This window comes from Mus pahari, chromosome 14 (assembly GCF_900095145.1).
Source record: "Mus pahari chromosome 14, PAHARI_EIJ_v1.1, whole genome shotgun sequence".
Taxonomy (NCBI): domain Eukaryota; kingdom Metazoa; phylum Chordata; class Mammalia; order Rodentia; family Muridae; genus Mus; species Mus pahari.
In genome coordinates, this window is record NC_034603.1 from 23,283,719 (window position 1) to 23,302,206 (window position 18,488).

Below are 18,488 nucleotides of genomic sequence, written 5' to 3' on the forward strand. Positions count from 1 at the left end.
TATATATATATATATATATATATATATATATATATATAATCAAAGGATGTGGGGGCACAGAGGGGGATGTATGGATGGATGCTCCCTGTATGTGAAAAACTTGTATGTGCCACGAATGAAGGCCTGAGCTGCCCCCAGCCCATCTCACCTGTGCGGGCATCCAGTCGGAACTTCCCCTGCTCATTCCCTCCCGTGATGCGGTAACCAGTCTTCTCCGAGCCGGGACGCGTGAGGGTAGCCAGGTGTAGCACCTCCGTGTCTATTAGAGCATCCTCAGGCACCTGTGTGCTGTGCTCCGCGTTCAGGAAGATGGGAAGGTAGTCCTCCAGGCCCACCACGGAGACTGTAACAGTGCCCAGTGTGGACAGTGGTATTGGGGTGCCCAGGTCCGAGGCACGGACCGTGAGCTCCACAGCCGAGCTTGAGCTGACCTGCAGAGGCTTCTCCAGGCGGATCACTCCTGAGGTGGCATCGATGGAGAACTGGCCATCGGCAGAGTCCGTCAGTGAGTATGCCACCTGGGCGTTGGCACCTGTAGAGTCCAGGGGTAAGGGTCACACTGAGGACATTTCACAGCAGGGCTTGGGAGGGGCTCCTAAAAGCTGCTGTGCCCAGGCAGGGTATGTCAAAAGCGAGAATATCTTGGGCAGCCACTCTCAAGCCCTCACTCACAAAAAGTCCTGGGAAGGAGGATGGGCTCAGTCACAAACTAGTTGGCAACTTCCTAGGCACCTATAATTAACGTCAAAGTAAAAGGTTAAGAAAACAGGGCTGATAGGGGACTTGTTTGACAAAGTGCTTGTCACCCTAGCTTGGAGACCTGAGTTTGATCCCCAGAATGCATGCCAAAGGCAAGGCATGGTGGTGTACACTCTTAATCTTAGCTCAGGGAGGAAGAGACTGGCAGGTCTCTGGGGCTCCCTGACAAGCCACCCTAGGCTAACTCTATGCCAACGAAGGGACCCTGTCTCAAAAAACGAAATGGGTGGCACCCAAGGACTGATGCCCAAGGTTGATTTCTGGTATCTACACATACATGTGCGTCCGCATCATGAACATAAATGTGACAGGGGTCCCAGGCCCAGCTTCTCTCACTTTAGATTGACTGTTCACCCTCCCTAGAGTACAGGGTTTCTTCAAAAGTCTTGCCTCCTGCAATGCCAGGCTAAGATCTAGGAGATATTCCATTTACATTGCTAGGAGAGTATGACTCTACTTTATAATCATCATTGTCATCATCATCATCATCATCATCATCATCATCATCTTAAGTTATCTGGCTACTTTGACCTCCAGAACATGTTTTAGCCTTCCCAAATGATCAATGATAAAGTTTGACTTAGGAAAATGACCCACATTATTATGTTTCAGGATGGCAGGTGCTATAATTGGTACAATATGATACAAGCACTCCACAGTAGCTCTAATTTGCTCTGTGCTGTGGTTTGAATGTGACCTTCATAGTTTGTGTTTTGAAAACTCAGCCCCTAGTTCCTCCTGTGTGGGAGATATCTGGAGGTCACTGACACGAGATGAGGTCATGAAGGTGGAACTCCAGGGATTGCATTGTTGGCTTCACAAGAAGCAAAAGACAGACCCAAGATACTGTGGGTATCCTTGGTCTCCCCACAATGCCTTCTGTTATATTGTTATACAACTAGAAGCCCTCCCCAACTGCTGGTACCACATTCGTTAACTTCCTAACTTCTATAACTGAAAGCCAGATAAGCTTCTACTTTCTTTTTGGTGTGTGCATATTTCTGTGCGTGCAGGTGTGCATGCATGTATGTGCGTGTGCATCTGGAGGCTTGAGGTCAACCTTAGGTGTCATTTCTCAGGAGCCATTCATATTGTTTCTCTGAGACAGGGTCTCTCATTGATCCAGAGCTTACTGGGACAGCTGACCAGCAAGCCCCAAAGTTCTTCCTGTGCCCCCTCCCTTGTCTGGCATTTGGATTACAAGCACACAGCACTATGCCCAGCCTTCATACATGGGTGTTGGGGATGGAACTCAAGTCTCATGCTTCGCAGCGAGCCCTCTACCAAACGGGCAATCCCTCTAACCAGTACCTCACCAGTTCCTTACTTGTCACCTAGCCCATGGCATTCCATCGCACCAACAGAATCCAGACTAAAAGACTTTGCAAATAGCATGCAGAAGAAAACCAGTGAAAACAGTATCATTGAAATAAAAATGTAGGCTTCTGCAGTTAAGGATATAGCTTAGTGGTTGTGGTTTGAATGTGAAAAGAGTTTCTGTGGGTTTGTGTGTCCGTACACTTGATACTCAGCTTGTAAAACTGATTTGAAAGGTTGTATAATGTTTAGAAGGTAGAGTTCCCTGGAGAAAGTAGGTCACTTAAGGCTTAATAGCCTGGCCCCACTTCCTGAGTGTGGACACAATGTGACATGCCACACCCCATGTTCTACGGCCATGGTAGATCTATCCCTTCTCAACCCATGAGACAAAATGAACTGTCCCTTCCATAAGCTCTTATTGTCATGGTAACAAGAACATGAACTGATACAATGGCAGACAGCTTGCTTAGCACACCGGGTTCAAACCTTAGTACCTAAAAAGATAAAAGTAAATTACTGAAACTGTTTTAACTTTACTGTCTAAAATTTGCCGAAAGGATTTTAATAAGCAGAATGGACTTAGAGCCAAAAATTTCTTTCTTATATAAATTAATGAATTGAATGATACATTTGTAGATTTCTGATTAACTGTTTTCAAAATGGCTTTGAGAAAGAAATGTGTTTAGGCTTCAGGGGCAACATAAAAGGTACTTCAGGTCTAAGTGGCAGAGGGGAATGGTTTGTGCCTGCCTCTGATGCCACTAAAGACACTTGTCATAGCCTCAGGTGTATGGCTGTCCACTCTGGAGTATCCACAGACTCAACAGGGGTTTTAGTCCAAGCCCATCCCAGAGGACACAGAGACAACTCTTCACCCTAGCAGGACCTAATGTTGAGATGGCTCAGCAGCATAGGTGGCCAGCAGTCCTTCACATACTCACCCTGGTCAGGGTCCCGGGCAAAGACCACAGCCACGGGAGTCTTAACTGTGGTGTTGTCGAAGACAGCCACAGCACAGTGACTTGGGAAGAACCTCGGGGCGTTGTCATTCACATCCTCAATGTGGAGAGTCACCTCTGCCTGGCATGACTGGCCCCCTCCATCTGTCGCCTTAGCAACAAGGTTGTATACATCCTTCTTTTCCCGGTCCAGGACTGTGAGTGTGGTCAGCTCCCCTGCCAGGAGAAATGACAGAGGTTGATCTGCCTTGAGAGGACACGTGTGCCCTCTAGAGAGCTACAGTGATGGTGACAGTCCTAGCCTCAGGTTCTATCGCAGCAGAAAGACTGGTCTGTGCACAAGCTGTCAGGGAAGAAGCCCAGCTGCATCATCTAGCACCCACCTGGCTTCCTAATTCTCCCACAACACTCCATCGTCACCAATCTAAAGTCACCATTAATAGGATACAAATAGACTGATTTTTTTTTTTTTTTTTTTTTTTTTTTTTGGTTTTTCGAGACAAGGTTTCTCTGTATAGCCTTGGCTGTCCTGGAACTCACTTGGTAGACCAGGCTGGCCTCGAACTCAGAAATCCGCCTGCCTCTGCCTCCCGAGTGCTGGGATTAAAGGCGTGCGCCACCACGCCCGGCCTAAATAGACTGATTTTTAAAGACCAATTAGGCAACTTTTAAAATCAGGTGAATATATATATATATATATATATATATATATATATATACACACACATACACACACACACATTCAGAGAGTATGTGATCTGAGCATTACTGTCCATGTCCACATATATGGCAGAAACTATATATATATATATATATATATATATATATATATATAAAATAAAACATATAATTTTATTATATATTTATATATAATTTATATATGTGTAAATATATATGTATATATACACATATATATCCCACAGAATAATTAACCCAATGATAAAAATACATAATGTATATGTGGATGTGGTCCGACATGCCTTTAATCCTAGTAACTAGGGAGAGAGAGACAGGTATATCTCTGTGAGTTAAAAGTCAGCCTCATCTATATACTAGTTCCAGGACAGTCATAGCTTTTTTGAGAAACTGTCTCAAAAAAAAAAAAAAAAGCCCATATGTATAAAGATAGTCTCTGAGGTATTGTTTATAATAGTGGCATACTTAAGTCACCCTATATGCTTTTCAGATAGAAATCGATTAATATGGTTTAGTCGTATAGTAAAGTAACATGTGATGGTTAGTTTTAGTTTTCAGTTGGACACAAACTGGAATCACCTGAGAAAAGAGTCCTAATGAGGGGCTATCCACACAATGTTTACCTAGGGTCATGTCTGTTGGGGATTTTCTTAAATTAACTGTGGGGAGACACAGCCTACTATAGGAGGCACCATTCCCTAGGCAGGGGCTCCTGAACTATGTAAGAGAGTGGGAGAAGGCCAGTTGAGCACAAATGAGCATGTATGCATTCATCTCTCTCTGCTCTTGACTGTAGATGTACTGTGACTGGCTGTTTGAAGTTCCTGCCTTGACATCCCAGTGATGGACAGTGATGGACTAGATAGTATGGAATCGTGAGCTGAAATAATAAACCGTTCCTTCCCTCATTTTCTTTGCATTAGGGTGCTTTATCACAGCCAGAGAAATGAAACTAAGAAAGCACTAAAAACAACTTTAGGTTCTTCCTTGCAAACACCTGCAAGCAGTCACTATGGGAAGACAGCAAATTACAATTACAGAGAGAGTTTGGAGGTCCACGGGAAGGCGAGGCGGTTGGCTACACCCTGAGTAGGCTTTGGTGAGGGATTATTGCATTGGCTTTCTGACTCCAGCTGGATGCATACCTGTGGTGTTTTTAGATTTGTATACCGAGCGTGCATCGTTTTCATATTCTGGAAAAAAAATGCCCGGTTTGTTTTTCTTTTAAGTCCTCATGGGAAGTCCTGCAGCTGAGCAAACAGTAGCAGAGAGAAGGCGAGCTTCCCAAGTCACTCAACATGCCGCTCTGGGGTCAGGAAGGACAATATGGTCTGGGATCCACCCAGGCAGCTTCCTGGGACATGGCTGTCACTGCCACCTCTCCCTCCCTGCTCAGGAATCTCTGAGTCATCTTTGGAGCTATAGATGCAAGCCAAGGGTTGGCAGCTGGTCCCTGTGCCTGGCTGGCTTCGGCCACCTGCTACCCATAGCAAGCTGCAGGACAGGGTCTTACCTGGAGGTATTGCTCGTCCCTACCTCTCTGTCCAACAGTCCTCCACAGTTCAGCCCTGGCATAGCTATTAGGGTTTCCCCTGTGGGGGTTTCCTTCCATTTCCTGTCTATCTTTGGTCCCTTGCTGGTCTTATGACAACTTGTCCCATCTACTAAGTTCTTCCTTAGCCTGGGTCAGGCTTCCAGGAGCTTTACTGCTTGCGGTGTTTACAGAAGTCTTGGGCACCAGTAACCCAGTTTGCCATGTGCAAAACTTGAGATTGCATCAATTTTGGCCCTTACTAGTCTGAACCCTCCATTGGCTCAAAAGGGCATCAGTCCATCTGTCTGTCTTCAGGGCATCATCTTCTGTCCTCTCTCTCTCTACTCTATACTCAGTCAAGTGTCCTCTTCCCCAGATATGACTCTTGAGGACATTCTCTCTCTACCTTCTTTGTCCTTCTCTGCCTTCCCGGTACACTTGCCTAACTCCTATGTGAGCTCAAGCCCACACAAAATGGCATTTCCTCAAAGAGGCTTTATTTAACCTGGCTCCTAAGCCTAAGTCAACTTCTGTCAACATTACTGTCTCCCCTCTCCCCTCCTCCTCTTCTCCTATGTTTGTTTGTTTGTTTGGGGACAGATCTCATATTATAGCCCCGGTTAGTCTTGAACTTACTATGTAACTCAGGCTGGCCCTAAAACTCTCGATCCTCCTCAGTGAGAGTACAGGTGTGAACCTTTCATTGTTCCGAACTCAGCACACTGCCAGCCACTGACCCAGCAGTCACCTTTCCTTTTGGATTATAAAAAACTGGGTCTGAACTCATCCATCCTTTTCTTACACCCCCCAGCTACTGGTATCTACTAATGGGTAGTCAGGTGGGTGAGTGAATTCCTGTTTCAAGGAAGAGCCCACCACAGCATGAGCACATGTTCTTGGCTTCATTCCACAAGTCAGAGATTTACCTGTGTGAGGGTCCAGCTTGAATTCCTGGGCCCCGGGTCCGTGCAGAGAGTATGTGATCTGAGCATTGGAGTCCATGTCCACATCTATGGCAGAAACTTTCAAGATAAAGTGTCCGGGGGTGACGTCCTCACGGACCTTGCCAGTGTAGAGAAGCTGAAGACAGAAAGATAAACAGAGGGAATCTGAGGCAGAGTGCTTAGATCCAGATGTGGGGGGGTGAGGGGGTGGAGGAGGGGGGAGGGCAAGAAGTGACTCAAGTGAAAACATACAGAGAAGGGGAGGCAGAGACAGAAGCAAAGAGGGGGAAGGAGATGGGGTAAGATGAGAGACCACCCGGGGTGGCTCATTGGGTAATCCCAGTATTTAGTATTCTGGATCCCATGCTCAGGTTCATTCATTTTGGCTTCATAGTAAATTTAAGGTCAGCCTGGGTTACATTACTTTCTGGTTTGTTTGTTTATTTGTTTGTTTGCTTGTTTTAAAGAGACATGTAAGGAAAATTAAGATAAAAAACCAGAGGCCTAATGAGGTGGCTCAGAGGGGGAAATATGCTTGTCATATAATCCTACAATCCGAGTTTTATCCCTGGGACCCATAGAAAGGTGAAAGAAAAAAAACCGACTCCACCATGTTGTCTTGTGACCCTCCCCCCAAGTGAACACCCTCCCAACTCCCATCACATCATACACACAACATGATAATAAGGAACAAGATAATTATTTTTAAAGCTAGAGGAGAGAGCTGAAGAGACGGCTCAGAGGGTAAAAGCATGAGGATCTGCATTTGGATCCCCAGACCCCACATAAAATGAAGGGAGGGGGTGCTCCTATAACCTTAGCACTGGGGATGGGGGTCGGAGGCAGGTGGATTCCTCAAGGTCACTGAGGTCAGTGGTCTGTCCTGGGGATATGAGTAAGGAGGTAATCAATGAGCTTCATGCTTACTAAGCAGCCCTGGCTCCAAAAATAAAAATAAAGGTGGGAAAGTGATTGAGGAAAGACACCAGATACTGTTGATCTCTGGCACACACACACACACACACACACACACACACACACACACACACACAAAACAAACAACAGCAACAAGTCAGAAGAGGAATGACAGAGAATAAGTCAGAATGTGGCCTACAAACAGCCACTATTAAGAAGTTAATGTCCAGGGCTGGGAGGACCCATCATAGTCCACATGGAGGGGGTCATTGGAAGGGAGCATCGGATGATGCAGTCTCAGGCCAAGCCCTGTCAAGCCCCATCTCTGCCTCTGTTGTAAGGCCAGGCTTCCAGGGTCACCTCCCTGCTCATATTTCCAGGACAGACCACTGGCCTTTAAGGCAGTGCCAGACTTCAGTGGCTCTACCACCTGCCTTGCCCTTCCCTCCCTCCCCTGCAGGGCAACCTGGGGCTGGGTACTGGAAAACAGTTGGAGCCTCTGAGAACTTGGTGTCCCTTTGATATTGCAGTACAGGCAACCATAGACTCTGAGCATTCTCTGGGTGGACACGTCATGCCCAACTGGACTGTGTGGTTCTGGACCTCAGATCTCTCTTCCCTGGCTTTGATGATGCTATGAGCCATCTTGGGGAAGGCTACACTGACCTGATCCTGGCTTCTCCTAACATGAGAGAAGAGGGAAGCAGTGAGCATGATCAAGTGGGAAAGAGAAAAGAGATGGCCACATTTCTCCCCCAGGGAAAAAAAAAAGTCTTTTGAAGATCACTTAAAAATGTGCCCATTCTGGACTCCACGCTTACAAATGTCCCAGACTCTCTTCTGCTGTGTTCGATGTGACAGAAGGGAGGGATGAGAGAAAAGTGACAGGGTGTACACATTCATGTGTGCTGCATGGTGCCATATGTGCACTTGTATATGTAGGTAAGTTAACGTGTGCACATATGCAAGAACATACGTGAGTACAGTTGCATGAGATACATATGTGCATATTGGCAGATGCAGTGAGCAAATGTGGCAGCTGTGTAGGTATGTGCTTATGGGTACACACACACATTTTTTGCAGGTATTTGTGTCTATGTGAAGGGGTTGTAGCTGACCCTCTGGGCAGATGTGTATCTGTATGTACAAGTATGCATTGATGTGTCTACCATGGCTGACTAGATTTTTCAGTAGACATGAATTGTTCTAAGTTGATATGTTATAAAATTAAAATGTTTGTAATTTAAAGTTTTTTTCTTTTGTTTGTTTTTGTTGTGGTTGTTTTTGAGGCAAAGTCTCTCTGTGCCTTGGCTGTCCTGGAACTCACTCTGTACACAAGGCTTGCCTCGAACTCTCAGAGATTTGCTTGCCTCTGCCTCCCAAGTACTGGGATTAAAGGCATGTGCCACCACATCTGGCCAGTTTAAGGGTTGTTTTTTTTTTAAAAAGCAAAATTTGGAAGAATGGAAATTCTTCCAAATGTTAAAAATCAGCTATTGTTTTTAAAAATAAATTTAAAGGGAAACGTCTCTGGCTATTTTATTGCATTTGTGTGTGCATACGTGTGTGTTCATGTGTGTTCCATAGATTATGTCAGAGGACAACTTTCAAGAGTTGGACCTCTTCTTGCACCATGTGTGTCCTGGGGATTAAACTTAGGTTGTCAGGCTTGGCAACAGGATACCTCTGGGTCTGTGTTGCAGAGATGTGGCCTTTGTATGATGTGCAAAGAGACTGGTATATACTATGGTTCCTGAAGAATTTGCCTGGGAGCAAGGAGTTGACCAGAATGGTTCCTATTTATGGGCACCAATCTAAGGTCTTTTCAGAAGATGCCAAGAAAGGTGGACAGTAATGGCCAATGAGGGTTTGTCTCTATTCAGTAGAATACAGACCTTCTCCCAATCCTCCATGCCTCCGTTCCCCAAGACAGTACTCTGAGGGCTCACCTGTGAGCACTGTGGGCTGTTATCATTGATGTCCAGGACGAAGACCTCCACAGGGACCGAAGCCTGGAACTTGCCATCTGACGCCGTGATTCTGAGTAGATACTTGGCGATGTGCTCACGGTCCAGAGTCTTCCTTGAGGTGATCCTCCATTCGTCCCCAACTTGACTGATGCTAAACTGACCCAGGGGGTCTCCCTCTAAAAAGGAGGGGTGCAGCTATCAGGAACCAAGAACAGGAATGAACTGGGCTCTGCGTCCTGGGTGGCTGCACCCCTTGTCTTTTAGGATTACTGGGGAAGGCTGAATTTTCATCCCTGAACTAGGGACCCACAATTCTATATTGAGTCTATTTTTGCAAAGTTAAGAAGCCTTTCCCAACTTTCAAGTGAGACGATTACTATAAGAAGTACACACATGGCTGGTAGGAGGAACGAGACTCCTATTTCTTGTGATTGAGAAGGCCTTGAGGGAAGTCAGAAATTCTAGATAGAAGCAAATTCTAGATATATATGAGAAAAGTCTAGGCTCTGCTGTGACACTTCAGCAGAGCAGGAGAAGGGTTCAACAATATTAACTCCAGGGTTTAATACACAACTAAAGGCATACACTAAGCGAACGGTGTGTGATCATCTCCCAACAAGGGTGTGGAAAGGTGAAGTCTCCCTCAGATGCTAAGATTTCCCCATGATTCTGTTCTTATAAGAACTGACTGTCACCTTCCATTATTCTCAGGATTTTAAGACTGGTGTTGTCAAGTGTCTGGTAGCACAATACTATAACCATCATTTTTTCTGACGATTTCAAGTGGTTCTGACCCTGTCTGTCTCAGGGAATCAGAGGTTCTTGTTTGGAACTTCGGGCTCATCAATGTGCCCCTCAGCAGCTGTACTGGCAGAACAAGTCATGTTTATGGAACAGGGTGGGGAACATAATACTGGGGACGAGAAGAAAAGTCACTCCATGTGAAGGTTCATCTTCATTTTCATCTTGGCTGAGTCTAGAGTCACCCAGGGAACGCCCCTCTGTGTGTGTCTGTGAGAGCATTTCCAGAGAGGTTTAAGTGGGGATGGGAAACCGACCCTGAATACGGGCAGCACCAGCCCACGGGCCATGTGCCTGGATTGAGTAAAAAAATAATTTAAGTGGAGATCCAACATTTGTCTCTCTGGATACGCTGTGATCAGATGCCTTCCATTCTGCTGTCATGTCTTCCTGCCACAGTGGATTACATCCCTTTGTAAGCCAGGAGCCAAGATAAGCCTGGCCTTACTCCTGTTGCTTCGATCAGGTATTTTTGCCATAGCAATGAGCGATGTGACTAATATTCTTTGGGTGAGGAGCCCTCCCTCAAACTTGCTCTGGGCATGATGCAAAGACAGGCATAAAAACAGATAGCTGCCAGGATTTTTATGAGTCACAAATGCTGGATACCTCTGTACCCTAAAAGACAGCCGACAGTAGTGCGGTGGTTTGAATGAGGACAGCCTCATAAGGCTCATATAGTTGGATGTTTAGTCGGGAAGTGGAACTGTTTGGGAAGGATTAGGAAGTATGGCTTTATTGGATGTGGTGTGTTACAGGGTGGGGTGTGCTTTGAGATTTCAAACATTCACACCAGGCCCAATCTCTCTATGCCTGCTACCTGCAGATCAGAATGTAAAGCTCTCAGTTACTGCTCCTGTGCTGTGTGTCTGCTTTACACCATAACGATCGTGGACTAACCCTCTGAAACTATAAGCAAGTTCCCAGTTAGATGTTTTCTTTTTTAGGAGTTGCCTTAGTCTTTGTGTCTCTGCACAGCAATAGAGTAGTGACCAAGACAAGCAGGTATAGCATGCTCCTATGATTCCATCTCCTCGCCTAAAGGAATAATGATTACCTCTTTGCAAAGTACATCCTCATTTATAGGTAACTTTAGGAGTTTTCCCCCAGTTGGGTTTTCTCAGTATCCCTGTAAGGTGAGTGAGAACAGACATGCCAAGTGTCTGAATGGAACCACTGGGACCCTAGGGGAACAAGTGACTAAACGTGTCACCTACATCTCAGAGTGCCTACTGCGAGGCTTTCTCAACATCTCCCAATGCCTCTAATCCATGATAAGCATCCTTACCTGTGATATAGCAGGTGACCTGCCTATTCTGCTCAGAGATATCAGCATCCAACGTCTTCAGGGTAGCCACAAGTTCACCAGGCTCATTGTTCTCCACCACAGACCCTCTATAGTCTTCAGAAGCAAACTGAGGGGGATTGTCATTCTCATCTGTGATGGACACCTCAACCAGGGCCTGAGAAGACAGCTGGATGGTCTGTCCATGGTCAAAGGCCACCACATAGAAACGGTAAGTCTGCTGAGTCTCACAGTCGAGTTCTTGGAGTGTGGTGATCCAGCCGCTCTCACTGTCGACAGCAAAGAGTTGGTGGATGTTGCTACCAGGCTCCACTGACAGCCTGTAGCTCACCTGCCCATCACTTCCAGTGTCCTGGTCATTGGCAGTCACCTGAATGACTGTGGTCCCTCCCGGCATATTCTCGGTGAGGAAAGCCTTATATGGATCAGCCTCAAATACGGGCCTGTTGTCATTGACATCTTCCACTTGAATGTTGACAGAGACCAATGATACCAAGTCAGTACCCTCATGAGGGCAATGTGCCATCAGGTCAATCTGGTACCATTTAGTGGACTCATGGTCCATGGCTTTCTTCACCTTTAGGACTCCTGTGTCTTGGTCCAAGGAGAAGACATCATCACTGTTGCTCTCTGGAGTGGTACCCTGAACTAGACTGTAGATGATTGGATCTTGAGCAGCTACTGCTTTCACAGACCCAATTTCAGAACCTTCTGGAAGGTCTTCAGATGCAGAGAAAGTATACAGAGGCTCAGAAAACTTGGGCAAAGGGATTTCATTAGGAACCACCTGTAGTCGTACTGGTACCAGAGAGTCCCAATGAGGAGGACCACCATCCTGGGCTTTGATGTTGAAGTCAACAGCCTTGTTTTCCAGTCCCACCAGGCTCTCCTTCACCTTGACCACTCCGGTGGTTGGGTTGACTTCAATGATCTCTTCCGCAAGGTCCTCGGTCGAGTCTACTGAATAGGTAACATCCGCGTTCCGACCTTCGTCTGCATCATAAGCCAGTACCTGGATGATGGGGGAGTCTCTGCTGACATTGGATGGGATGGACACAGTGTACCCTGATGCTTTGAACTGTGGGGCATTATCATTTTCATCGGTGAGAATGATCTTCACAGTGCAGAAGGCCACTTTCCCTCCTCCATCCCTTGCCATGACCTTAATAGCAATCACCCTTTCTGTTGAATTTTCCCGGTCCAGTTTCTGCAGGGTGCTGATCTGACCACTGGGATTTATAAAAAACCTTTCCCCAGCTAGTTTATTGATGATGGTGTAGTCCACTGTACCATAGGGACCGCTGTCTTTGTCTATGGCTAGCAACTCAATCACCTTTGTCCCCACTTTTGCGTTCTCAGCTAATTCGGCTTCATAGACATTTTGCTGGAACTCCGGGCTGTACTTGTTGGCATTGGTAGTGTTGATATATACTGGCACCGTTGCTTGGAAGACCCCATCGGAAGCACCTACCCTCAAGTTGTAAGATGAATCCAGCTGCTTTTTGCAAAGGTTGAACATTGAAATGACTCCCGACGTGCTATTGATGGAGAAATGTCGGTCCTGATTGCCAGAAAGAATCAGGTACTCCAGGCGGGAGGTGTCCCCAATATCGGGGTCAAGAGCTTGAACTTTTAGAACTAGGTGGCCACAGGTTGCTAGCTCACTGACATTGGCTTCGTACTGAGGTTCTCTGAACTCTGGGGGGTTGTCATTGATGTCCGACACATTGACAACCACAAGTGTTTCACCAGTGAGTGGGGGATCTCCTCTATCTGTGGCCCTGACCTTCACGCGAAAGTGTTGGTGAGCCTCATAGTCCAGCTCTTGGATGGTGAACATCTCCCCCGTGCTCCCATTGATCCGGAAGAACTTAGAAACATTGGAGCCATCCTCTACAATCTGATAGGAGACATCTTGGTTCTGTCCTGAGTCTTGATCAGAAGCCAACAGTTGGATTACAGGAGTCTGAGCAGGGGAGCCCTCAGAAACTGAAGTAGAATATACCAACTGGGAAAAAGTGGGAGGGTTATCATTGATGTCCTCAACTAAGACTTCCACTGTGGCTTCAGAAAAGGACCCCAGAGCCGTGTCTGTGGCTCTCACTGTGAACACATGTTTGTTCTTAGACTCATAGTCCAGAGGTCCTGTCACCGTAAGGACACCGGTTTTAAAGTCGGTAGTAAACAACATCAAAGGCTCTTCCTCTACAATGTTATAGATGAGCCTCAGGCCCTCTGGACTCCGGGCCTGTGTGTGGAGAATTGGGGTATAGAGTGTGATATTTTCAGGGACTTTCACTTTGTAGTATGGACTCTGAAACAATGGGTTGGATTTATTTCTGACAGTAACGTGTACCTCTACTTCAGTTTGGAGGGGTGGGGTGCCTGCATCCTGAGCAGTGACTCTGAGATGATACTTATTCAAAGCTTGATAATCAAAGGGCTTCTTGAGTGATATGTCCCCGACATAGGGGTCAATCCGGAAATAGGCATAATCTTCTGCAAACCCATATGTGACAGTCCCATTGGCTCCCAAATCCTTATCAGTGGCGGATACCTGAAAGAGGACATCCCCGGGTTCGGTGCCATCTTGGATGACTGTATAATAGGGCAGATGCTGAAACTCAGGGATGTTGTCATTGGCATCTTCAACAGAGACCCTGACAAGAGCCTGAGCCACCCGCTGAGGGACCCGGTTATCCCTCACTTCCACTGCCACTTCATGAGTATCCTGCTGCTCCCGATCAAATGTCACTCCTCTGGTTTGCAGCACACCTGCTGACTTGACCATGTGAAATAAGTCTGTGCCATTCAAGAGGAAGTAGGAAAGGGTGTCATTCAAATGGTTTCCATGGACACCAAGAATTACCAGCACCTTTCTGTGTGGTGTATTCTCCATCACTCTTGCCCTGTAGATATCCTGATCAAACTGTAAGCTTTTATCAAGGGCTTGGGTCAAAGATATTTTTACCACTGCAGTATCTTGATACAGACCATCAAAAGCCCTAACAATGAGCTTCGGAAAAAGCTTCAGAGCAGCAGGATTAACCACAGATATTTGGCCCGTGATGGGATGAATGGTAACAGCTTCATCAGTGTTGCTAGTTTTGATGCTATAGGTGACTTTTGAGTCATTGTCCTCAGCCTGCACTGTGAGGAGCTCCATGCCAGGGTGGATGGGTTCCACCACCGCCACTTCGTATATCTGCTCTGAGAACCTGGGAGGAGAGTCATTCACATCTCGGACATGGATGATAACCCTAGCAGATCTGGGTGCAAATAAGATGGGTGTCCCTTGGTCGTGGACATAGATGTTGAACTGGAACAAGGGTGTAGTCTCATAATCCAGCTCTGATGTGATAGTTAGAGTTCCCATACTGGGGTCAATTTTGAAAAACTTTAAGGCCTCTGGTTCCAAGATTTTATAGACCAACAAGGAATTAGCTTCCTGGTCACTGTCTGAGGCGCGGATCACTAAGGGGCTGTTGTCTTCACTCAGGATCAGGCTGTGTGGAGGAGCTGCCTCACTGATGTGTCCCATGAAAGTTGACTTTAGAAATGCAGGAGCGTTGTCATTCTCATCGATGATGTAGACGAGTGCCACCACCTCTGTGAACACGCCAGCCATGTTGCTGCCGCGGATTTTCAGTTGGTATGATGAGACTTTCTCATGGTCTAAGCGTTTCTGAGTGGAGATGAGGCCAGAATAGGAGTTCATGGAGAATACACTGTTCTTGTTCCCCTCTCTTAACTCATAGGTGACTTCCGAGGAGCTGGCAGCAGAGATGAGGAGGATCGGGGAGCCAATGGGGACCGATTCTGGAATCTCTATGAAATACTCATCTTTTGAAAAAATGGGAGCACTGCTGTCGGAGGGGTGGACATGAACGATCACCATAGCCAGGTCATGCCGCTGTGGGGAGCCTTGGTCTTCTGCCTTCACGGTTAATGCGTGCCTATTGAGATGGACGTGATCAAGCCTCTGGACTACTGTGATGATGCCCAGGAGGGAGTCAATGTTGAAGAAACCTTCACTGTTCCCTGAAACAGAGAACAGGACAAACTGAAGTTTGCCACACCCTCAAGAGACACCAGCCAGGCTTCTTAGGTCAGTCAAGAGGCCACGGCACCAAGAAGGGACAGGATATAATCTGCACCAAAGTCCCCCAGGATTTAGTATATCATGTGTAAAGCAAATGCATGCTACACAGTTCTGAATGTCACCCTACCTAGTTGCTGCCTAAATAGAAGTGTCAGGCATTAGACAATCTTTAGGACGCAACTTGAACTACAAACCAAAGCTGTCATCCATAGGCCTTTGAAGCCAAGAAATGGGGTTTACACTTTTCAAGGAGAGCGTGTTTCACCCTGAAGTTCACTGGCACCCTTGGTAGGAAGAACTTCAGTTGTATGGTAGAGCATTCAGAGGCATCCCTTGACTTGCTTTTTTTTTTTTTTTTTTTTTACTTGCTCAGCAATATTTATTGGCATCCTACTCACAGTAGTTAAGAACTGAAGACAATCTAAATGACCCTCAACAGATGGTTTGATAATGAAAATGTGGCACATTTATACAATGAGACATTATTCAATTGTACATAAAAATAATATCATAAATTTACAGATAAATGAATGGAACTAGAGAATATTTTACGAAGTGCAGTAACCCAAATCCCAAAAGACAAATGGCACATGTCCTCTGTTACTATGGTGCCTCTCATCAAATCTTCAAATCTGAGTTTACAATCTGCAGTCGCTATAGACAGGAGAAAGTTAGAAAAGGATCATGATGGACACAGAGCTGAGAAGGGCATCAGAGGAATCTAGGTGATATAAAGTGGGAAAATAAAAAAAATATGAAGGTAGGTCCAAATGATGAGGAGAAATGGAAATTAGGACAGAAGGAGAAGAAGAGAAAAAAAAAAACCAACGTTGTTTGACACAGGTCAAGGAACTTTATTATTTTGTATTCACCTAAAATTATATATAATACATACAAAATAGATATGTGTGTATAAAAAGTATAGATGACAGAAAGATAGATAGATAGATAGATAAATAGATGATAGATAGATAGATAGATAGATAGATAGATGATAGATATTTTAACACTTGAACTGATAATACACCCCTGAATATTGACAAGAAAAAAAAAATACCTGGCACAAGAAATAACTCTCAAATGGTTACTCTGAGTAGTCCAAGTAATTCACCAAAAATATTCTTAAATACTTATCAGATGTATATAAAATCTCACAGTGGTCTCAAAACAAAAGTAGGAAAAGATAAAACAAGTTCAACACATAGGAATAACCAACACATAGGAATAACCCAAACACAAATGCAAACAAGAGAATTAGGCAAAAAGGATTTATAAACCAAGAAACAATGGCCCAAGCTGGTCTTTATCTGTAATATACAGTTTTCAACCTACATGGACCAAGTACTCCAAACAAAATCCTTAGAAAGGCTGGATGCATATAAGCCAAGATCTAACTATATGCTATCTATAGATATACAGTTTCTTTTTATTTATTTATTTATTTATTATTATTTTCTTTATTTACATTTCAAATGCTATCCCGAAAGTTTCCTATATCCTCCCCCNNCCTCTGCTCCCCTACCCACCCACTCCCACTACTTGGCCCAGGCCTTNCCTTGTGCTGGGTCATATAAAGTTTGCAAGACCAAGGGGCCTCTCTNCCCAATGANGGCNNATTAGGCCATCTTCTGCTNCATATGCAGCTNGAGACACAAACTCAGGGGGTACTGGTTAGTTCATATTGTTGTTCCACCTACAGGGTTGCAGCCCCCTTCAGCTCCTTGGGTACTTTCTCTAGCTCCTCCATTGGNGACCCTGTGTTCCATCCAATAGCTGGCTGTGAGCATCCACTTCTGTGTTTGCCAGGCACTGGCATAGCCTCACAAGAGTCCACAATATCAGGGTCCCTTCAGCAGAATCTTGTTGGCATGAGCATTAGTATCTAGGTGTGGTGGCTGATGATGGGATGGACTCCCGAATGGGGTAGTCTCTGGATATTGACTTGCTTTTTGATAGCTCTGCTTACATACTTATAAGGTGGGACTGCAAACATGGAGTCGGGCTGCCAACACCGACAGGGACTTTAAAATCCCTTCTCACTCATGTACTCATGAAGTCATTACATCCTAACACATTTACAGACTCTATAAACACTTTCCATATGCTCATGGTGACTTGTATTATTCCTAAGTTTCCCCATACCTTGAGAGCATCTTTGATACTATCATTTGTTTTGAATAACATTGGCACATGGAATGTTCTAGAATGGTCATCTGTCGCTGCTTAGAGAGCTGGTACTTGAGTAATCTGTAAAGTCATGCCTCTGCTGCTTATTGTCATCCCAGTCCTTGTCTAATTCCTCAAGCTCACAACCAGGTCCTCACCTTTTAGGAAGGAATAGTGGACTTCAGCGTTGGCTCCTCGGTCAGCATCCACAGCTCGGACCTGCAGGAGCTCTGTGCCAGGGGCGGTGGTGTCAGGAACATTTGCCTCATAATGAGGTTGAGTGAAGCGAGGTGAGTGGAGATTTCCATCCTCCACGTGAATGGTCACCCACACGAAGTTCCTCTTGATGGGCATCTCTTGGTCTCGCACCTAACACAGGGTTCAGTAGCGTATACAGCAATCAGAATTGAAGGAGGTAGGGGTCAGAGTCAGATGAAAGGGATAGACTGCTAATGAACAGGCTGCCCAATTTCTATGGACTCCTTTAAGTCTTTCTCCAACCTATCATTTTTGGTAAATGTTTCATTATCAATTGTTTGGCTTAGCCATTCCTACAGGTGACTCCACTTTAGGAAAGAGGCATAACAAGCAGAATACAGCAGGCCTCAGACTATGAGTTCTTCAAGGTACTGACCTGTTCATGTGTTCTGTGGTCATGGAGATTTGGGAAAGACTGAACTAAATGGAGTCAAGGACTGCTTGGCAGCAAAATGTCTCAAATCCTCCGACGTACGTTAACATTTCCCAAGGATGATAAATTAGCATGTAAGAATCCTGACTCTAGTGGGCTGGAGAGCTCAGCTGTTAAGAGCACTGACTGCTCTTCCAGAGGTCCTAAGTTCAATTCCCAGCAACCACATGGAGGCTCACAACTAGATGTAATGGGATTTGATGGCCTCTTCTAGTGTGTCTAAAGACAATTGCAATGTACTCTTACAAAAGAAGAAGAAGAAGAAGAAGAAGAAGAAGAAGAAGAAGAAGAAGAAGAAGAAGAAGAAGAAGAAGAAGAAGAAGAA

The 18,488-nt window shown here is 45.5% G+C and overlaps 1 protein-coding gene across 1 annotated transcript in view; it reads right to left on the reverse strand.

Annotated features, from left to right (window-relative positions):
- Nucleotides 1-18,488, reverse strand: part of Fat2 (FAT atypical cadherin 2) — a 91,879-nt gene that overhangs the window by 22,283 nt on the left and 51,108 nt on the right. The window contains exons 9-14 of the mRNA XM_021213675.2: nt 17,631-17,841; nt 11,187-15,245; nt 9,077-9,273; nt 6,195-6,348; nt 3,021-3,254; nt 149-532 (exon numbers count right to left, since the gene is read on the reverse strand). Of these exons, the coding sequence (XP_021069334.1) occupies nt 149-532; nt 3,021-3,254; nt 6,195-6,348; nt 9,077-9,273; nt 11,187-15,245; nt 17,631-17,841 (5,239 nt within the window). The remainder of the gene's footprint in view (nt 1-148; nt 533-3,020; nt 3,255-6,194; nt 6,349-9,076; nt 9,274-11,186; nt 15,246-17,630; nt 17,842-18,488) is intronic.